Source organism: Nerophis lumbriciformis, linkage group LG39, assembly GCF_033978685.3.
Source record: "Nerophis lumbriciformis linkage group LG39, RoL_Nlum_v2.1, whole genome shotgun sequence".
In the NCBI taxonomy this organism is placed as follows: Eukaryota; Metazoa; Chordata; class Actinopteri; order Syngnathiformes; family Syngnathidae; genus Nerophis; species Nerophis lumbriciformis.
The window spans coordinates 4,024,133-4,048,258 of record NC_084586.2 but is presented as its reverse complement, the minus strand read 5'-3'; the positions used below and the strand labels follow the sequence as shown (position 1 = coordinate 4,048,258).

At 40.3% G+C, this 24,126-nt stretch overlaps 1 protein-coding gene across 1 annotated transcript in view; it reads left to right on the top strand.

Annotated features, from left to right (window-relative positions):
* skap1 (src kinase associated phosphoprotein 1) overlaps positions 1-24,126 on the top strand; it is a 278,687-nt gene that overhangs the window by 206,524 nt on the left and 48,037 nt on the right. The window contains exons 10-11 of the mRNA XM_061931992.1: positions 12,063-12,116; positions 12,195-12,292. Coding sequence (XP_061787976.1) covers positions 12,063-12,116; positions 12,195-12,292 — 152 coding nt within the window. The remainder of the gene's footprint in view (positions 1-12,062; positions 12,117-12,194; positions 12,293-24,126) is intronic.

Genomic DNA, 24,126 nt, shown 5'->3' with positions numbered 1-24,126 from the left:
CCTATGTCTAGATTGTGTGCTGTTGTGTAGCTGCTAGCTCCTAGTAGTCATTTTCTAAATGACTAAAATACTAGAAAATAGCAACCCTGGGCCCTATTTGGACTTTAATATCAGTGAATTTTCAGAGTTTGTCGCTGATCTAGTGACGCACGCCGACAATATAATTATAACTAGAGATGTCCGATAATGGCTTTTTTGCCGATATCCGATATTCCGATACTGTCCAACTCTTAATTACCGAATCCGATATCAACCGATACCGATACATACAGTCGTGGAATTAACACATTATTATGCCTAATTTTGTTGTGATGCCCCGCTGGATGCATTAAACAATGTAACAAGGTTTTCCAAAATAAATCAACTCAAGTTAGGGAAAAAAATGCCAACATGGCACTGCCATATTTATTATTGAAGTCACAAAGTGCATTATTTTTTTAACATGCCTCAAAACAGCAGCTTGGAATTTGGGACATGCTCTCCCTGAGAGAGCATGAAGAGGTTGAGGTGGGCTGGGTTGGGGGGATGGGGTTTTTCTAGAGGGTAGACAGGGGTGTATATTGTAGCGTCCCGGAAGAGTTAGTGCTGCAAGGGGTTCTGGGTATTTGTTCTGTTGTGTTTATGTTGTGTTACGGTGCGGATATTCTCCCGAAATGTGTTTGTCATTCTTGTTTGGTGTGGGTTCACAGTGTGGCGTGTATTTGTAACAGTGTTAAAGTTGTTTATACGGCCACCCTCAGTGTGACCTGTATGGCTGTTGACCAAGTATGCCTTGCATTCACTTGTGTGTGTGAAAAGCCGTAGATATTATGTGATTGGGCCAGCACGCAAAGGCAGTGCCTTTTAAGGTTTATTGGCGCTCTGTACTTCTCCCTACGTCCGTAGAGCGGCGTTTAAAAAGTCATAAATTTTACTTTTTGAAACCGATACCGATAATTTCCGATATTACATTTTTTAAAGAATTTATCGGTCGATAATATTGGCAGTCCGATATTATCGGATATCTCTAATTATAACATATGTATACCCCACCAGACCCTCCGTGCGTGGCGCTCCAGACTATAATTGATAGCTGTGGTCTTACACAAATAATAAATGTACACACGCATCGCAATTGTAATACGATAGATCTAGTGCTTGGCCGGGGTGTCACCACCTTCAAAGTTATGATACTCCTGTACACTAAAGTAATGTCTGATCATTACCTTATAAAATTCGAAGTTGTTAGGTGACGACAGATTTTTTTGTTAGCTGTTCAATGTCGGCACCCGGGGTGGACCACTCACCTGTGCATCAGTTTGGGACGTCTCTGCGCTGCTGACTTGTCTCCACTCAAGATGATCCCCTGCTGGCCCCACTATGGACTTGACTCTCACACTATTAACTAAATCCGCTCGACGTTGATTGCACCGGTCGCCCGGGGGGGGGGGGGGTCGGGTCCCCCACATCTGCGGTCCCCTCCAAGGTTTCTCATTGTATCCCATTGGGTTGAGTTTTTTCTCGCCCCGATGTGGGATCTGAGCCGAGGATGTCGTTGTGACTTGTGCAGCCCTTTGAGACACTTGTGATTAAGGGCTATATAAATAAACTTTGAATTAGAGATGTCCGATAATATCGGACTGCAGATATTATCGGCCGATAAATGTTTTAAAATGTAATGTCGGAAATTATTGGTATCGGTTTCAAAAGTATCGGTATCAGTTTCAAAAAGTTAAATGTATGACTTTTTAAAACGCCGCTGTACGGAGTGGTACACGGACGTAGGGAGAAGTACAGAGCGCCAATAAACCTTGAAGGCACTGCCTTTGCGTGTCGGCCCAGTCACATAATATCTACGGCTTTTCACACACACAAGTGAATGCAAGGCATACTTGGTCAACAGCCATACAGGTCACACTGAGGGTGGCCGTATAAACAACTTTAACACTGTTACAAATATGCGCCACACTGTGAACCCACACCAAACAAGAATGACAAACACATTTCGGGAGAACATCCGCACCGTAACACAACATAAACACAACAGAACAAATACCCAGAACCCCTTGCAGCACTAACTCTTCCGGGACGCTACAATATACACCCCCCGCTACCCACCTACCCTGCCCACCTCAACCTCCTCAGGGAGAGCATGTCCCAAATTCCAAGCTGCTGTTTTGAGGCATGTTAAAAAAAAAAAAAGCACTTTGTGACTTCAATAATAAATACAGGTAAAAGCCAGTAAATTAGAATATTTTGAAAAACTTGATTTATTTCAGTAATTGCATTCAAAAGGTGTAACTTGTACATTATATTTATTCATTGCACACAGACTGATGCATTCAAATGTTTATTTCATTTAATTTTGATGATTTGAAGTGGCAACAAATGAAAATCCAAAATTCCGTGTGTCACAAAATTAGAATATTACTTAAGGCTAATACAAAAAAGGGATTTTTAGAAATGTTGGCCAACTGAAAAGTATGAAAATGAAAAATATGAGCATGTACAATACTCAATACTTGGTTGGAGCTCCTTTTGCCTCAATTACTGCATTAATGCGGCGTGGCATGGAGTCGATGAGTTTCTGGCACTGCTCAGGTGTTATGAGAGCCCAGGTTGCTCTGATAGTGGCCTTCAACTCTTCTGCGTTTTTGGGTCTGGCATTCTGCATCTTCCTTTTCACAATACCCCACAGATTTTCTATGGGGCTAAGGTCAGGGGAGTTGGCGGGCCAATTTAGAACAGAAATACCATGGTCCGTAAACCAGGCACGGGTAGATTTTGCGCTGTGTGCAGGCGCCAAGTCCTGTTGGAACTTGAAATCTCCATCTCCATAGAGCAGGTCAGCAGCAGGAAGCATGAAGTGCTCTAAAACTTGCTGGTAGACGGCTGCGTTGACCCTGGATCTCAGGAAACAGAGTGGACCGACACCAGCAGATGACATGGCACCCCAAACCATCACTGATGGTGGAAACTTTACACTAGACTTCAGGCAACGTGGATCCTGTGCCTCTCCTGTCTTCCTCCAGACTCTGGGACCTCGATTTCCAAAGGAAATGCAAAATTTGCATGGTTGGGTGATGGTTTGGGGTGCCATGTCATCTGCTGGTGTCGGTCCACTCTGTTTCCTGAGATCCAGGGTCAACGCAGCCGTCTACCAGCAAGTTTTAGAGCACTTCATGCTTCCTGCTGCTGACCTGCTCTATGGAGATGGAGATTTCAAGTTCCAACAGGACTTGGCGCCTGCACACAGCGCAAAATCTACCCGTGCCTGGTTTACGGACCATGGTATTTCTGTTGTAAATTGGCCCACCAACTCCCCTGACCTTAGCCCCATAGAAAATCTGTGGGGTATTGTGAAAAGGAAGATGCAGAATGCCAGACCCAAAAACGCAGAAGAGTTGAAGGCCACTATCAGAGCAACCTGGGCTCTCATAACACCTGAGCAGTGCCAGAAACTCATCGACTCCATGCCACGCCGCATTAACGCAGTAATTGAGGCAAAAGGAGCTCCAACCAAGTATTGAGTATTGTACATGCTCATATTTTTCATTTTCATACTTTTCAGTTGGCCAACATTTCTAAAAATCCCTTTTTTGTATTAGCCTTAAGTAATATTCTAATTTTGTGACACACGGAATTTTGGATTTTCATTTGTTGCCACTTCAAATCATCAAAATTAAATGAAATAAACATTTGAATGCATCAGTCTGTGTGCAATGAATAAATATAATGTACAAGTTACACCTTTTGAATGCAATTACTGAAATAAATCAAGTTTTTCAAAATATTCTAATTTACTGGCTTTTACCTGTATGGCAGTGCCATGTTGGCATTTTTTTTTTCATAACTTGAGTTGATTTATTTTGGAAAACCTTGTTACATTGTTTAATGCATCCAGCGGGGCATCACAACAAAATTAATTCCACGACTGTATATATCGGTATCGGTTGATATCGGAATCGGTAATTAAGAGTTGGACAATATCGGGATATCGGCAAAAAAGCCATTATCGGACATCTCTACTTTGAATGATTGACCTTTCGGCTCGTTGGAGGACATTTTTACTGATATCAGTATCGGATCGGGACACCCCTGAACCCTCGTTGTCTGCGTCGCAGCAGTTGATGTTGGATCTTCAGTTTGCGGTAAAGATGAGGAGGTGGGGCTATGCGCTGATGGAAGCTAGCATGCTCAGTCATGCTCGTGTATTTGCAGATTGTAGTCTCCTGGCCAGCAGGTGGCAGTAGTCACATGACATACTTCAGATATGCAGTCTCTTGGCATGTGTGACTGCATGTTGAATGTTGTCATTGGTGACATGAACTCCTTCACAAGCAGATTTGGAGAACATTCAGTCTTTTTACAGACCAGTGAGGCCATGACACCCTGTGTGTGTGTGTGTGTGTGTGTGTGTGTGTGTGTGTGTGTGTGTGTGTGTGTGTGTGTGTGTGTGTGTGTGTGTGTGTGTGTGCATGCGCCCCACCCCCATCTTCCTGGAAGCAGAGGTGCAGCTTGCTGACAGCTGGATAGTGTTGCCTAGTTCTGGCGTGGCTGTCAGCCGTCGAGTGCAGACGATGGATGTGTGTGACCGACGACAGTATCACCGTGTCCCAGCTCAGCCTGCAGGCTGCCACGCCCCCCTCTCCTCCCCTCAGCCAATGAGGCGTGGCCTTACACGCGGCCTCTTCCTCATTGGAACGTATTGATCGTCGCGTGGAAGGCACTCTGCTGGAAGAATAACAATCGTCTCGTGCGACATTCAGATGAATCTCAGATATACTCCGGGTCCATTTTATTTATTTTTTTCTTCTCAAATGGAGTCACATTAGCCAATGTTATCATCGAGGTGCTTTGTGTTTTTTAGCCATGTCACTTTTTTACAGCTCAATTTTCATTTGTTCCGTTGATGTAAAAGTGTAACATCTGGTAGAAGCTCTTAGTTCACCATTAGACATTTTAATGTCCATTACTTATGAACAAAAATACATATACCTATAGCGGCTCGGTGGTTGAGCAGTGTTTTTAATTGTTGCATTTTAAAATTCCATATTCCGCAGACATTTGCACTAAAGTTGTGATGTTTTTCGAGGCTTATTTTTGCACAATAACCACTAGGGCTGTGAATCTTGAGGCACCACACGATTTGATTCGATTCTTATGGGTAACGATTCGATTCAAACAAATTTCCATTCAAAATCAATACTTTTTTTTATTAACTACATTCCTCCATAAAATAGACAAACAGCTCTAGTACATTTTTATATTACTTAAAAGAAAAATGGTTTTGTTGAATAAAATTATACCACCCGAATGCAGCTGAGATAGGCTCGAGCGACCCCAAAAGGGACAAGCGGTAGCAAATGGGTGGGATGGAAAATTCTACCCAAACATTTAATAAAGTCAAATACAAATAAGCAATTATGAGCCATATATATTAACAATATGATTTGACAGAGTGGCTGGACCAAAATAAAATATATGCATATGTATATGTATATATATGTATGTACATATGTATATATATATATATATATATATATATATATATTATATACCAAAGACATGCACCTGGGGATAGGTTGATTGGCAAGACGAAATTGGCCCTAGTGTGTGAATGTGAGTGTGAATGTTGTCTGTCTATCCGTGTTGGCCCTGCGATGAGGTGGCGACTTGTCCAGGGTGTACCCCGCCTTCCGCGATTGTAGCTGAGATAGGTTCCAACGCCACCGCGACCCCGAAGGGGATAAGCAGTAGAAAATGGATGGATGGATGGATATATATATATATATATATATATATATATATATATATATATATATATATATATATATATATATATACTGTATATATATATATATATATAAAAATATATATATATATATATATTTATATATATATTTATATATATATATATTTATATATATATTTATATATATATATATATATATATTTATATATATGTCTTAATAAGGTTATCCAAAAAATAGTGCTCGATACCGTAGTAGAGCGCAATATATGTATGTGTGGGAAAAAAATCACAAGACTATTTCATCTCTACAGGCCTGTTTCATGAGGGGGGGTACCCTCAATCATCAGGAGATTTTAATGGGGGCATTCGCATACCATGGTTTATATAGGGCACAGAGTGGGTGGGTACAGGCTGGCCTAGGGGCGTGGTGATTGGCTCATGTGTTACCTAGGAGGTGTTTCCGTCTATGGCGGCATGCTGTTACAATTTCGCTGCGCTTGTTGAGGGATGACAGGTCTGGACGGTATATTATAAACAGTTTCTCTTTCAAGCATAGGTTGCATCTTTTATTACCACTATTGTAAGGTGTGCTGGATGCAAGAATTTGCCATGTTATTGAATATTCAACATTATTGTCTTTGAGGTCCCAAATGTGTTTGCTGAGTTCTGTGGTATTTCGCAGGTTTTTGTTCCTGAAAGAAGCCTTGTGATTGTTCCATCTGGTTTTGAATTCACCCTCGGTTAATCCTACATATGTGTCGGATGTGTTAATGTCCTTGCGTATTACCTTAGATTGGTAGACAACTGATGTTTGTAAGCACCCCCCGTTGAGGGGGCAATCAGGTTTCTTTCGACAGTTACATGCTTTGTTGATTTTGGAGTCGCTCTGTCTGGGGGTCGGCGGCTCATTTGCAATTGTTTTGTTGTGGTTTGAGATGATTTGTCGTATATTGTTCATGCAGCTGTAGCTCAATTTAATGTTGTTCTTGTTGAATACTTTTCTTAGGGTGTTGTCTTTGGGAAAGTGTTTGTCAATCAGATTGAGGAATTTGTGTCCAATGTTCGTTGAGACGTTTTTGCTGTATGGGGGGTTGTACCAGATGATGTCGTTTCGTTTTCTGTTCTTTTTTGGCTGGTTTCCTGGCGTGGGTTCATAGGTGAGGGTGAAATTGTATCCGCTTTCATCAAGGGCTTTTTGGTACGGGGGGGTTGCTTGGTCAAATTCAGCTTTGCTATTTTTTTCCCACACATACATATGTATTTATATATATATATATATATATGTATATATATATATATATATATATATATATATGTATATATATATATATATATATATGTATATATATATATATATATATATGTATATGTATATATATATATACATATCTATATATATACAGTATATATATATATATATATATATATATATGTATATATATACTATATATATATATATATGTATATATATATATATATATATATATATATATATATATATATATATATATATATATATATATATATATATATTATAAAAATATCCATCAATCCATCCAACCGTTTACTACCGCTTGTCCCTTTCGGGGTCACAGGGGGTGCTGGAGCCTATCCCAGCTGGGTGGAAGGCGCGGTACACCCTATAGTGTGCTCCTGAGTTAATGCTGATGATCAATTTGTGTTTTATATCGTGTGCTCCTCGGTTAATGTTGCTGATCCATTTTGAGGCCCTAAACATGCACAAAAAGTCCCCAATTTTGTATTGGGTATGGTGAAAAATTTAAAACTTTTGGGGTCTTGAAAATGAAATTTCAAAATTGTTTAACTAGCGCCACCTTTAAAATTTGAAAAAATCAGCCCTTACTACCAGTTTCATGCATCGACATGAAAATCGCAGGAGACGTCTATCGTGACGGGACGCACATAAAGGTCTCAGGAACCCATACCTGAAAACAAGCAGGAAGTCGGCCATATTGGTTTCCGTCGGCCATTTTGTGTTGCAAAAAAAAGGGTCGTACTCTAACGAACTCCTTTAAGGGACTTTGGCCAAATGAGTCGCCGTTAAAATGACAGATACTATCCATGGAGGTGATAATAAATTGCGAACACTTATTGCCTACGCCAAAAGATGTGGGCGTGGCCGATGGTTTTTTGACATTTTTTGACGAAAAAAGGGGGTCGTACTTTAACAAACTCCTCCTAGGGACTTTGACCGATTAAGTCGTGGTTAAAATTACAGATACTACACATGAGGGTGATGATGAATTGCGAACAGATTTTGCCTACGCCATAAAATGTGGGCGGGGCCTGGCGCCAAACTTGCCTCCCATGGCTTTTTCACGAAACGTTAACTCAGTTCCAGAAAGTCAGATCTTCATCCTTATTAGTAGAAACGATGATGATGACACCCTTAAGTCTCGATGGGTCGGTACCTGTTCATACATATCCGTAGTGGGCGGAGCCTGGGAATGAAAACTGTTCCACGCCATCAGTCATCAAACTGTCAATACTTCACTTCCGATGATCGGATAGCCTTCTTTACTCATTGGAAGGTTAAATGTCAATGTTTGGTCATGACTACATACTGATATAAAATCCAATGGCGCCATGTGGGCGGAGCTTTTGAGACTCGCCAAACAGCACGAAACTTGAATAACTCAACTGTACAAGGTCAGACATTCCATCCATCCATCCATCTTCTTCCGCTTATCCGAGGTCGGGTCGCGGGGGCAGCAGCCTAAGCAGGGAAGCCCAGACTTCCCTCTCCCCAGCCACTTCGTCCAGCTCCTCCCGGGGGATCCCGAGGCGTTCCCAGGCCAGCCGGGAGACATAGTCTTCCCAACGTGTCCTGGGTCTTCCTCGTGGCCTCCTACCGGTCGGACATGCCCTAAACACCTCCTTAGGGAGGCGCTCGGGTGGCATCCTGACCAGATGCCCGAACCACCTCATCTGGCTCCTCTCGATGTGGAGGAGCAGCGGCTTTACTTTAAGCTCCCCCCGGATGACAGAGCTTCTCACCCTATCTCTAAGGGAGAGCCCCGCCACCCGGCGGAGGAAACTCATTTCGGCCGCTTGTACCCGTGATCTTGTCCTTTCGGTCATAACCCAAAGCTCATGACCATAGGTGAGGATGGGAACGTAGATCGACCGGTAAATTGAGAGCTTTGCCTTCCGGCTCAGCTCCTTCTTCACCACAACGGATCGATACAGCGTCCGCATTACTGAACACGCCGCACCGATCCGCCTGTCGATCTCACGATCCACTCTTCCCTCACTCGTGAACAAGACTCCGAGGTACTTGAACTCCTCCACTTGGGGCAAGATCTCCTCCCCAACCCGGAGATGGTATATAATATGTATGATGATGATGACACCCGGAAGTGCACGATGTGTCGGTACCAGTTCATACCGATTCGTAGTGGGCGGAGCCTGGCGATGAAAACTGTTCCACGCCTTGTAGGCGTAGCTTTTGAGACTCGCCAAACAACACAAAACTTGAATAACTCAGCTCCACAAGGTCGGACATTGGTTTTATTTGGTGTGTATGATGAATATGACACCCTCAAGTGCGGGATGATCGTATCAACTCATAGTGGGCGGAGCCTGGTGGTTAAAACTGTTCCATCAAACTGTCAATACTTCACTATCTTTCTTATCTTACATGAAGGTTAAATGTCGATCATGGCTACATGTTGATATCCAGCTTTTAAGACTCGCCAAGCAACACGAAACTTGAATAACTCAGCTCCACAAAGTGCAACATTGATTATATTTGATGATATTTTTGGTGGTGGGTCAGGGCATCGGGAAGGTCATGTTTTTTTAGTTTGTAACAGAAAAGATATAAAGTACATCAATTTGCCTGAAAAAAGTATCCTCATTCAAACTAAACATTTTTGACCGATTTGAACCATTATGATAATACAGAACATAATAATCAAATTTAAAGAGGAACATTATCACCAGACCTATGTAAGCGTCAATATATACCTTGATGTTGCAGAAAAAAGACCATATATTTTTTTAACCGATTTCCGAACTCTAAATGGGTGGATTTTGAGTTGAGCCTTTCTAATATTTGCTCTCGGAGCGATGACGTCACAACGTGACGTCGCATCGGGAAGCAATCCGCCATTTTCTCAAACACCTACTGTCATGTCTGTGTGATCATGTTTTGTTTTAGTAATGTTCGGTTTAAATTTTGGACTTTTTGTGCACTTTTGTTTTGTTTTGTCACCATAGCAACCATTAGTTTCACCTGTCACGTCACGCACCTGTTCCACGTTTGGACTCATTGTGCACTCTTGTCACCATAGCAACCATTAGTTTTCACCTGTCACGTCACGGACCTGTTTCACGTTTCGAGTCACGCACCTGCTTTCACTAATCATGTCCATAGTATTTAAGTTCATTCATTTTCTGTTGTTCTTTCTGACGACACCACCACATTTATGCTCCTGCACACTCTCCACACCCTGATGACCATTGCTACTCTTTTTTTTCATGCCGGTTCCATGCCAAGTAAGTTTTTGTTCGTTAAGCCACAGTTAGTGTTTTGTTTAATTGTTCATAGTCTCTGCCAATGTGCAAGTTTTGTGTTTAAAGTCTAGTTTTATTCTCCGCCACTGTGCGCGCTTTTTGTTTATTCCTTTTTTGATAGTTTAAAATAAATCATGTACCCACCTTCAAGCCTTGACCAGTCCAGTTCATTTGCACCACGGGAGAACAAACCAAGCCAAAGTCCAAGTCTTGACACCTACTCAAATCAGCTCTGTTATTTTCCGTTTTTTTCGACTGTTTTCCGTACCTTGGAGACATCATGCCTCGTCTGTGTGTTGTCGGAGGGTGTAACAACACGAACAGGGACGGATTCAAGTTGCACCAGTGGCCCAAAGATGCGAAAGTGGCAAGAAATTGGACGTTTGTTCCGCACACTTTACCGACGAAAGCTATGCTACGACAGAGATGGCAAGAATGTGTGGATAGCCTGCGACACTCAAAGCAGATGCATTTCCAACGATAAAGTCAAAGAAATCTGCCGCCAGACCCCCATTGAATCCGCCGGAGTGTGTGAGCAATTCAGAGACAAAGGACCTCGGTAGCACGGCAAGCAATGGCGGCAGTTTGTTCCCGCAGACGAGCGAGCTAAACCCCCCTGGATGTCTTGACTCACACCGTCCCGAAGATGATCAAGAGAAGAATATCGACCCTAGCTTCCCTGGCCTCCTGACATGAGGGTATGTTTACAGAATATATTAATTGATGAAAATTGGGCTGTCTGCACTCTCAAAGTGCATTTTGTTGCCAAATGTATTTCATATGCTGTAAACCTAGTTCATAGTTGTTAGTTTCCTTTAATGCCAAACAAACACATACCAATCGTTGGTTAGAAGGCGATCGCCGAATTCGTCCTCGCTTTCTCCCGTGTCGCTGGCTGTCGTGTCGTTTTCGTCGGTTTCGCTTGCATACGGTTCAAACCGATATGGCTCAATAGCTTCAGTTTCTTCTTCAATTTCGTTTTCGCTACCTGCCTCCACACTACGACCATCCGTTTCAATACATTTGTAATCTGTTGAATCGCTTAAACCGCTGAAATCCGAGTCTGAATCCGAGCTAATGTCGCTATACCTTGCTGTTCTTTCCGCCATGTTTGTTTGTGTTGGCTTCACTATGTGACGTCACAGGAAAATGGACGGGTGTATATAACGATGGTTAAAATCAGGCACTTTGAAGCTTTTTTTAGGGATATTGCGTGATGGGTAAAATTTTGAAAAAAACTTCGAAAAATATAATAAGCCACTGGGAACTGATTTTTCCAATTCTGAAATTGTGATAATGTTCCCCTTTAAATTGAGCAGCCAAAATAACAATATATAAAACACTTTGACCTACAAAACAAAAATGACAAAACAATTTTTGTTCATTTATTTTAAATCAAAAGATGAAGTCAGGATTACAGGCTACAATGAGCACCTTTTGTAGTGCACAGCCTCTCAAAGCGAGGTTTGAAGCATGATACTGATAAAACATGTTCCCTGGGGTCACACGCGCCCCCACAGGGGGTGCTAACCCCACTATTTGAGAAGGACTGGGTTACACGGATGTGTTGTTGCCGTGCGGAATTGTTACTTAACGGATGGCAGCTAACTTAGCTGTGGGATTGATTGATTGGCCAAAGAGACAAGTGTGGCAAAATATGCAGGCATTGGTCGTTGTTGCAAGACTTGGCATGGACTGGAGGAATTTGTGCAATTTGGCGCCATTGCAACTATTGTGTCTTTGTTGCTTTTTTAAGTCAGGTTGTGTTCTAATTGAAGTCTTTACTCAGATGAGGACTTCCCAGATCCACCAGACGAGTGCCTGGAGACGGCCAACGAAACAGGTCAGAACATGACGACACTCTGTTTGGGAGTAAAAATGGAAAAATCCCCTTCTTTTATTCCTATTTCTATTTTGTCAGAGTTTGCCAACTACTACCAGGCTGTGTGGCACTGCCAGGCCGACCAGCCAGACGAGCTGTCCTTCGCCAGAGGAGACCTCATCTTCATCCTCAGCAAGGTCGGTTTGGCCTCCGCGCTGTGTGTGTGTGTGTGTGTGTGTGTGTGTGTGTGTGTGTGTGTGTGTGTGTGTGTGTGTGTGTGTGTGTGTGTGTGTGTGTGTGTGTGTGTGTGTGTGTGTGGTTATGTTGGGGTTAAAGGGGAACATTATCACCAGACCTATGTAAGCGTCAATATATACCTTGATGTTGCAGAAAAAAGACCATATATTTTTTTAACCGATTTCCGAACTCTAAATGGGTGAATTTTGGCGAATTAAACGCCTTTCTATTATTCACTCATCGGGAAGCAATCCGCCATTTTCTCACTTTCGTCGGTGTGTTGTCGGAGGGTGTAACAACACGAACAGGGACGGATTCAAGTTGCACCAGTGGCCCAAAGATGCGAAAGTGGCAAGAAATTGGACGAAATTTGTTCAAAATACGAGGGTGTTGGGAAAGCCGACGAAATGGTCAGTCGTTTGTTCCGCACACTTTACCAACGAAAGCTATGCTACGACAGAGATGGCAAGAATGTGTGGATATCCTGTAGGGATGTCCCGATCCGATATTTGGATCGGATCGGCTGCCGATATTTGCCAAAAATTGCGTATCGGCAAGGCATGGGAAAATGCCGATCCAGATCCAGTTTAAAAAAAAACTCCGGTCCGTGTTTTCCAACGCACCTATTTAAGTAATACATTCCACTTTTCTGCTGCTCCGTAATTTCCGTTCCGCATTTTCCAGCACACCTTCAACACAGCCACAATTCTCACGCAGTTGCTTTTAGCTGCTGGCAGTACACGACAGGCTCTTCTCACTCTTTCCTGTGTCTCCCTCTCACAGACAGCGAGCGCACCTTCTTACACACGTCACATACTGTCACGTCATACGTCACATACGTATACGTCCTCTCCCAGCAGAGAGCGAGGTAGCGGCATGGCTAACGTTAGCTGTGATGCTAGCGCAACCGCTAAGGTGCGCGCCTGCTCAATCTATGCCACGCACAAAATCAAATAAAAAAATAAGCGCATAACAATTTTCGACACACGGACACGACAGAGACAACAGTTTTCGTCATCATTGTTCAAATATTGTGACGTCTGTCGAGACGCTTATCTCCATTCGGTGCCACACGTCCACACCATCAAAATGCCGAGGCAGGCAAAAATTTCCACATCAACACCGTATGAAAAAATGTGTGATTTTTTTAGTTGTGATTTCCTTCTCTGCATGAAAGTTTAAAAGTAGCATATATTAATGCAGTATGAAGAAGAATGTTTTAATGTAGACATGCAAGCCTTGAAAGAACATTTTGAAAATCAAGACTACATTTCCTGCAAATGGGTGCATTTCTACCCTATATTTTAACTTTAGATTTATTCTCATATCAAACTCTTTTGGCTGTCTTTTTGACACTTACATCCGGCGCCCCCCCTCCACACCCTGGATTATAAATAATGTAAATAATTCAATGTGATTATCTTGTGTGATGACTCTATTATGATGACAGTATATATCTGATAGTATATATCTGTATCATGAATCAATTTAAGTGGACCCCGACTTAAACAAGTTGAAAAACTTATTGGGGTGTTACCATTTAGTGGTCAATTGTACGGAATATGTACTTCACTGTGCAACCTACTAATAAAAGTCTCAATCAATCAATCAAAACACATAGAATAATCATACTGCTGTGATTATATGCATCAAGTGTTCATTCAAGGCTAAGGCAAAATATCGAGATATATATCGTGTATCGCAATATGGCCTTAAAATATCGCAATATTAAAAAAAGGCCATATCGCCCAGCCCTAGTTCAATGATGCCATTTCTGTTTGTCATGTATAATTTTGTCTATTTTGTGTTTATCCTTGAATAAACAGGTCAGTTTCTTGTTACCAACCATTGTGTATTATTCAAACTCCCCTAATTCAGTTGTTATCAAGAGTACTAAAACCCTTTTCAACATGATTCTGACAACTAAGTACCGTAGGCTAAACAACTTTAAACTTTAATACATGCTCGGATAGGCCAGTATCGGTATCGGTCAGTATCGGTATCGGATCGGAAATGCAAAAACAATATCGGTATCGGATCGGAAGTGCAAAAACCTGGATCGGGACATCCCTAATATCCTGCGACACTCAAAGCAGATGCATTTCCAACGATAAAGTCAAAGAAATCTGCCGCCAGACCCCCATTGAATCTGCCGGAGTGTGTGAGCTATTCAGGGACAAAGGACCTCGGGGACACGGCAAGCAATGGCGGCAGTTTGTTCCCGCAGACGAGCGAGCTAAACCCCCTGGATGTCTTGGCTCACACCGTCCCTTATGCCAACGAAGATGATCAAGAGAAGAATATCAACCCTAGCTTCCCTGGCCTGCTGACATCAACTCCAAAACTGGACAGATCAGCTTTCAGGAAAAGAGAGCGGATGGGGGTATGTCTACAGAATATATTAATTGATGAAAACTTTATTCATTACTCGCGGTTTTACGTAAATTATTATACATAAACTGTGTTTACCAATAATTTAGCTTAAAAACATTTATTTTTTTCAATCATTCGAGTACATTCGGGTAGTCTTGTGTAATGGAGTATTTTGTGTCTATTTAGGTATGGTTAACCTGAGTGCTGAAATTGTGGAAAAATATATGTTCTTAGCACGCCTGAAATGGGCTGTCTGCACTCTCAAAGTGCATGTTGTTGCCAAATGTATTTCATATGCTGTAAACCTAGTTCATAGTTGTTAGTAATTATCTTATCAGACAGTGTTAAGCCGCTGAAATCCGAGTCTGAATCCGAGTTAATGTCGCTATACCTTGCTGTTTGTTTGTATTGGCATCACTGTGTGACGTCACAGGAAAATGGACGGGTGTATATAACGATGGTTAAAATCAGGCACTTTGAAGCTTTTTTTAGGGATATTGCGTGATGGGTAAAATTTTGAAAAATAAAATAAGCCACTGAGAACTGATTTTTAATGGTTTTAACCCTTCTGAAATTGTGATAATGTTCCCCTTTAACTTCCAGCACTTGATGCTCCTCTCCTCTGCCAGCGTGCAGATATTTCCTGGTGGAGAACAAGCGCTTCTCACGCCTCAGCAGGAGCGTCGTTCTCCTCACAGGCCATGGGGGTAAAGTGCCATTTGGGCGCCGGGTAATGGCGCTGTTGTCATTACTGCGGCGCCATCTCTGGGGTTAATTGAGTCGGCAGCCATGCGAAGCTCTTCTTTCCTTCCTGCTTAACATAAACTGCAGGTTTCTTTGTGCAGCCCCCCCTGCTGGAAATCAATGGCTCGTCATTTGGCAAGGGACTTGTTCTCATTCTGGTAGCTCTCAGTGACGGAAGTCACAGATTTCGTCTTTATAAGCAGTGTAGACATTTAAAGGCACTTAAAATCAACCATCAAATCTAAGAATGTGTAGTAGGACTGGGCGGTATGGCTGAAACCTGTATCACGATGTAAGTGTTTTGTATCGGTCAATATTGATAATTATTGATTTTTTTTTAGCACTTTTAGCTGAAGGAAAATATTATTTATTTGAAATGTAACCTTCCTCTGATTATAATCTCTCAGCTATCAAGGCAAAAAGGAAATGTCAACACAAGCTTGGAAAACACTCAAACAATGTAAACAAAAAAGTAAAATCCCATTGAACACCTAACAATAAGCTCTTAAAATGAAGGTGCAAAAATAAGGAATATGTAAGAAATAGTGCAATGTATTATATTAGGGCTGGGGGATATGACTAAAAACTGTATCATGATATAAGTGTTTTAGATGTGTCTATCGATAATTTTTTATGACCTATGGAAAATGAAGAACAGGAGAAAATATATTACATGTTATATTTTATATATATTTATTTTTATTGTATTTATTTATTTGTATATTTTATATTACCAATATTATAAATATGTCATTTATATTTTATGATTTCATATTTTTTATATTTTTGACATATTTTGAATATAATCTTTCTCTGATTATAATCCCTCAGCTATCAAGGCAAAAAGGAAATGTCAACACAAGCTTGGAAAACACTCAAACAATGTAAACAAAAAAGTAAAATCCCATTGAACACCTAACAATAAGCTCTTAAAATGAAGGTGCAAAAATAAGGAATATGTAAGAAATAGTGCAATGTATTATATTAGGGCTGGGCGATATGACTAAAAACTGTATCATGATATAAGTGTTTTAGATGTGTCTATCGATAATTTTTTATGACCTATGGAAAATGAAGAACAGGAGAAAATATATTACATGTTATATTTTATATATATTTATTTTTATTGTATTTATTTATTTGTATATTTTATATTACTAATATTATAAATATGTCATTTATATTTTATGATTTCATATTTTTTATATTTTTGACATATTTTGAATATAATCTTTCTCTGATTATAATCCCTCAGCTATCAAGGCAGAAAGGAAATGTCAACACAAGCATGGAAAACAGTCAAACTATGTCATGAAAATAGCAAAATCACATTGAACACTTAACAACAAGCTCTTAAAAATAAGAAATATGTAAGAAATGCTTCATAAAGTGTAAGAAATAGTGCAATGTATTATTTTAGGGCTGGGCGATATTGCTAAAAACTGTATCATGATATAAGTGTTTTAGATCTGTCGATATCGATAATTTTTTATGACCTATGGAAAATAAAGAACAGGAGAAAATATATTACATGTTATATTTTATATATATTTAATTTTATTGTATTTATTTATTTGTCTATTTTATATTACTAATATTATAAATATGTCATTTATATTTTATGATTTCATATTTTTTATATTTTTGACATATTTTGAATATAATCTTCCTCTGATTATAATCCCTCAGCTATCAAGGCAAAAAGGAAATGTCAACACAAGCATGGAAAACAGTCAAACTATGTCATCAAAATAGAAAAATCACATTGAACACTTAACAACAAGCTCTTAAAAATAAGAAATATGTAAGAAATGCTTCATAAAGTGTAGGAAATAGTGCAATGTATTATATTAGGGCTGGGCGATATTGCTAAAAACTGTATCATGATATAAGTGTTTTAGATCTGTCGATATCGATAATTTTTTATGACCTATGGAAAATAAAGAACAGGAGAAAATATATTACATATTATATTTTATATATATTTATTTTTATTGTATTTATTTATTTGTATATTTTATGTTATTAATATTATGAATAATTTTTGTAAATAATATTAATAACATACAATATACAAATAAATAAATACAATAAAAATAAATATATAACCTGGGGATAGGTTGATTGGCAACACTAAATTGGCCATAGTGTGTGAATGTGAGTGTGAATGTTGTCTGTCTATCTGTGTTGGCCCTGCGATGAGGTGGCGACTTGTCCAGGGTGTACCCCGCCTTCCGCCCGATTGTAGCTGAGATAGGCTCCAGCGCCCCCCGCGACCCCGAAGGGAATAAGCGGTAGAAAATGGATGGATGGATGGAATATTATGAATATATAATTGATATTTTATGATTTCCTTTTGAAATATTTTTGACATATTTTGAATATAATCTTTCTCTGATTATAATCCCTCAGCTATCAAGGCAGAAAGGAAATGTCAACACAAGCATGGAAAACAGTCAAACTATGAAAACAAAATAGCAAAATCATATTGAACACTTAACAACAAGCTCTTAAAAATAAGGAATATGTAAGAAATGTTTAATAAAATGTAAGAAAATAGTGCAAAGTGTAAACATACCTGAGAAGAACTACCATATTTTTTGGACTGTAGAGCACACCGGTATATAAACCGTACCCACCAAATTTTAAGACAACATATTTTTCCGTATATTAGCCGCACCGGACTATAAGCTGCAAATAAATCCGTTGTGAAATGAGTTATTTACGCAGAAAAATGTTGTAAATGTTTATTTACATACCTTCATTGTTTCCAAACGGTGTCTGTAACACGGCAGTAAAACGACTGATCAAACAAAACAGAAGTCATCGTCATGAACCCACTTGCTGCGGAAGCTAGCTCTCCAATCAGCTGAACAGACTCAATAACTCCACGGTGACGTTTTGGTGAAGTTACTAAGGAATTTGTGAAACTGAAACAATACAAAAAGAATGCCGTTGTAAATTAATAATACTAACACAGACACTCTTAAGCGTGTTAGCATATTAGCCAATACTAACAATGCTAGCAAGATTAAATTACGATAGCGTGTACAAATATACATGAAAACACTCCTACAGACATCACACATGGGACGGTTTAGTAAGTATGAATTGTTTTAGTTATAATGTAAAACTTACAAACGTTGCTTGGAGTGAAGAATGAAGAATCATACGAGTAAAAACGCTATGGACGGCTGGAAGACCGAACGGAAATTGTACTAGTCTGAACAGAAGGGCAATGCAGTACTACGGTACCTGCAGTGAGCCAACTCGTCCAAAAGATGGCGCCATAGCACAAACGATAAAACACCAATTAAGTGTATTTGCAGGTGTTGCACTTCACATTTTTACACACACTTGTTATGTCATATGTTGACTTGAGGGGAGCACTTTTAAAACCGACACACAGTCAATTAGAAAAATCCCTCCTATTTTGGGAACACCCTAATTTTGATAGATTTTACCACCAGGTGTGCAAATGAGATCTCTATTTATTTATTTTGTTTATGAATTTTGGCCAAAGGGGGCGCATTTCAATTTCTTACACACACTTGTTATTACATATGTTGGCCAGAGGGGGAGCACTTCAAATTTTTAATGAAAATGTTGACAAAAGTCATAATTTTACTCCAAAAATGTCACTATTTTACAACAACAAAAACATTGGCAATATTGTGATAAAAGTCGGAATTTTATGTGACGCATGTCACCATTTTGCATTAAAAAGTAATAATTTTATGAGAAAATATTGCGATATTACAGAAACAGAAATAATATAAGAAATTTTACAAGAAAAAAGTCGACACATTGTGAGAAATGTATTTTCTTTTTTTTTTGTAATTGGTTTTTAATCTTCATTATTTACTTCGTTATTACAGTATGCCTCTATACACATTTTTATTTTATTTTAATTAATTTTGGCCAAAGGGGATGCATTTCAATTTCTTACACACACTTGTTATTACATATGTTGGCCAGAGGGGGAGCACTTCACATTTTTACACACACTTGTTATGTCATATGTTGACCAGAGGGGGAGCACTTTTAAAACCGACACACAGTCAATTAGAAAAATCCCTCCTATTTTGGGAACACCCTAATTTTGATAGATTTTACCACCAGGTGTGCAAATGAGATCTCTTTTTATTTATTTTGTGTATGAATTTTGGCCAAAGGGGGCGCATTTCAATTTCTTACACACACTTGTTATTACATATGTTGGCCAGAGGTGGAGCACTTCAAATTTTTAATGAAAACTATTTGAATTATGGCTGTCAGTGAAGAAAAATCCATACATTAGTATTTCCTGCAGGATTAGTGCCAGGAAGTTACAGCTGTGCTCTAAAGGGTGAGCGAGGTTAAGTCGGTGTGGTATTAGCGGTCTTGCCTTGCATCATTTACAGACCACATTGGTCTGACTACGGTCCCTTTGGAAAAAATCCCCCAAACTGTTCAGGTGACTTTTCCCTCTTTCATCCACAATTTCTTCATTTTGACTTTCTCTTCTCACTCCATGCACAGAATCAACCAAACTTGATAGTTGATACTGTCACCTGATTGGCTGTTAGTGTGTCACGTGATCACTTCCTGCGTTGCTCGGTTACCAGAGAGCGAGTGCCTTTGTTCGTGCGACCAACCTTGCTTCGATACTTCCGGTTTTATCGAACGCATTTTTTATTGATATCGATTACGTGTCTATCGCGATATTTATTGATGTCGCTTTATCGCCCAGCCCTGCTTTGGTGGTGGTTATATTGCTGTTCCAAAAACTGCTTTGGTAACATAACTAGAGATGTCCGATAATATCGGGCTGCCGATATTATCGGCCGATAAATGCTTTAAAATGTGATATCGGAAATTATCGGTATCGGTTTCAAAAAGTAAAATGTATGACTTTTTAAAACGCCGCTGTATGGAGTGGTACACAGATGTAGGGAGAAGTAGTGAAGTGAAGTGAATTATATTTATATAGCGCCTTTTCTCTAGTGACTCAAAGCGCTTTACATAGTGAAATCCAATATCTAAGTTACATTTAAACCAGTGTGAAGTGAAGTGAATTATATTTATATAGCGCCTTTTCTCTAGTGACTCAAAGCGCTTTACATTGTGAAACCCAATATCTAAGTTACATTTAAACCAGTGTGGGTGGCACTGGGAGCAGGTGGGTAAAGTGTCTTGCCCAAGGACACAACGGAAGCGGGAATCAAACCTGGAACCCTCAAGTTGCTGGCATGGCCACTCTACCAACCGAGCTATACCGCCCCAAGTACAGAGCGCCAATAAACCTTAAAGGCACGGCCTTTACGTGCCGGCCCAATCACTTAATATCTACAGCTTTTCACACACACAAGGGAATGCAAATCATACTTGGTTAACAGCCATACAGGTCACACTGAGGGTGGCCGTATAAACAACTTTAACACTGTTACAAATATGCGCCACACTGTGAACCCACACCAAACAAGAATGACAAACACATTTCGGGAGAACGTCCACACCGTAACACAACATAAACACAAGCAGAACAAATACCCAGAACCCGTTGCAGCACTAACTCTTCCGGGACGCTACAATACACACCCCTCCCCCCACCTCCCCCACCCCCAACCTCCTCATGCTCTCTCAGGGAGAGCATGTCCCAAATTCCAAGCTGCTGTTTTGAGGCATGTTAAAAAAAAAGAATGCACTTTGTGACTTCAATAATAAATATGGCAGTGCCATGTTGGCGTTTTTTTTTCCATAACTTGAGTTGATTTATTTTGGAAAACCTTGTTGCATTGTTCAATGCATCCAGCGGGGCATCACAACAGAATTAGGCATAATAATGTGTTAATTCCACGACTGTATACAGGTAAAAGCCAGTAAATTAGAATATTTTGAAAAACGTGATTTATTTCAGTAATTGCATTCAAAAGGTGTAACTTGTACATTATATTTATTCATTGCACAGCATCACCATCACTGATGGTGGAAACTTTACACTAGACTTCAGGCAACGTGGATCCTGTGCCTCTCCTGTCTTCCTCCAGACTCTGGGACTTCGATTTCCAAAGGAAATGCAAAATTTGCATGGTTGGGTGATGGTTTGAGGTGCCATGTCATCTGCTGGTGTCGGTCCACTCTGTTTCCTGAGATCCAGGGTCAACGCAGCCGTCTACCAGCAAGTTTTAGAGCACTTCATGCTTCCTGCTGCTGACCTGCTCTATGGAGATGGAGATTTCAAGTTCCAACAGGACTTGGCGCCTGCACACAGCGCAAAATCTACCCGTGCCTGGTTTACGGACCATGGTATTTCTGTTCTAAATTGGCCCGCCAACTCCCCTGACCTTAGCCCCATAGAAAATCTGTGGGGTATTGTGAAAAGGAAGATGCAGAATGCCAGACCCAAAAACGCAGAAGAGTTGAAGGCCACTATCAGAGCAACCTGGGCTCTCATAACACCTGAGCAGTGCCAGAAACTCATCGACTCCATGCCACGCCGCATTAACGCAGTAATTGAGGCAAAAGGAGCTCCAACCAAGTATTGAGTATTGTACATGCTCATATTTTTCATTTTCATACTTTTCAGTTGGCCAACATTTCTAAAAATCCCTTTTTTGTATTAGCCTTAAGTAATATTCTAATTTTGTGACACACGGAATTTTGGATTTTCATTTGTTGCCACTTCAAATCATCAAAATTAAATGAAATAAACATTTGAATGCATCAGTCTGTGTGCAATGAATAAATATAATGTACAAGTTACACCTTTTGAATGCAATTACTGAAATAAATCAAGTTTTTCAAAATATTCTAATTTACTGGCTTTTACCTGTATATCGGTATCGGTTGATATCGGAATCTGTAATTAAGAGTTGGACAATATCGGATATCGGCAAAAAAGTTGTATTTCCGTTAAGTGTGTGTATTAGTGGGGCGTAGGGTTGTACGGTATACCGGTATTGGTATAGTACCGCGATACTAATGAATCATATTCAGTACTATACTGCCTTCTAAAGAAGCCTTAAACACCGCGGCACATTCGTCACGAGAGCGTGACACGAAGAGGGCGGCGTCGGTAGCAGATCATCTTACCTTCCAGTCAGGGTTCATGTCGCAGGCGTTTCCAAACCGGAGGAGTCCGACTCTGCTCTCAAGCGAAGGCGCGGTCGTAAATTCCGCGAAGACCATCTCCTTTCAGCTGGAAAGTGTTTGCTGTGATGACCCCCGCGCCATAAACGCCCTCGCTGAATAGCGCCGCTCAGATTAGAGCCTGTAATCGCCTATTTATTTTAACGAGCCTTCGGGGAGGTCTTCCCCGCGTCTCGTGCCGCTTTTACGGGGGATTCCTGACAACCTTGACCTCCAGGAGTGAAATACGGGCGCTCTGCTCGGAGCGCCAGCCCGTGGCCTAACTGGGGGACACAGGCCGCACAAAATGGCCATAATAAAAGCGGGCCTCCATAAATTCCGCGGTTTTGTTGTTGGGGGGTCTGCTGTTATGTCAACACTAAGCATGATTACGAGGTAATAAGGACACGCTAAGTGCTAAATCGATGGCGCTAACAACGTGTTATTTTCAAGTGATTGAGTGTCGGCGTGCAGAACCCGGTGTCATGTGGCTGTGAACTGAGCAGTACCTGCCTATTGGACGCCAGAACCTCATCCGTCATTATCGACCCCTCGCTTACTGTAAAGTGGACACATTTTACTGTATGTGTGTGTGTATGTGCGTGTGTGTGTGTATGTATCGGACCACAAAGTAAATAAATAAGAATGCTCACAACTCATGTGATTCCCACTAGAAGAAGAGAATTCATCTCTTGGCCGGTGCCGCCATGCCCGACTGGCCCGGCTGGTTCTGATGCATGCGCTGCGGGCTGATGGCGGATCCGTCTCCACGATATTTCACTTTGGCATCTAATTTGGGATCGTCATCATGCGCTGATGACATTTTTTAATGTGCTCCAGCAGCTAAAGAATTATTGATTGTTGATTAACACACGGCTCCGCTATCACTTGAATTTGTCACACTAACGGCTAACAGCTATTGTTTCACACACACACACACACACACACACACACACACACACACACACACACACACACACGCACACACACATTCTTGTATTTGTTACCTTCTTGAGACCTCCGAAAGATTTGTACTTACAACATTAATAATATATACATACTAAGCTTATGTAATTTTTTGGTTTGTTTGTTTGCAATTGGTTTTTAATCTTCATTATTTACTTCAAGCGACCCCGAACGGGACAAGCGGTAGAAAATGGATGCATGGGAAGTTATTACAGTATGTCTTTATATACATTTGTATTTATTTTGTTTATGAATTTTGCCCAAAGGGGGCGCATTTCAATTTCTTACACACACTTGTTGTTACATATGTTGGCCAGAGGGGGAGCACTTCAAATTTTTTATGAAAATGTTGACAAAAGTCATAATTTTACTCCAAAAATGTCACTATTTTACAACAACAAAAACATTGGCAATATTGTGATAAAAGTCGGAATTTTATGTGACGAATGTCACCATTTTGCATTAAAAAGTAATCATTTTATTAGAAAATATTGCAATATGACAGAAACAGAAATAATATGAGAAATTTTACAAGAAAAAAGTTGACACATTGTGAGAAATTTATTTTCTTTTTTTTTTTTGTAATTGGTTTTTAATCTTC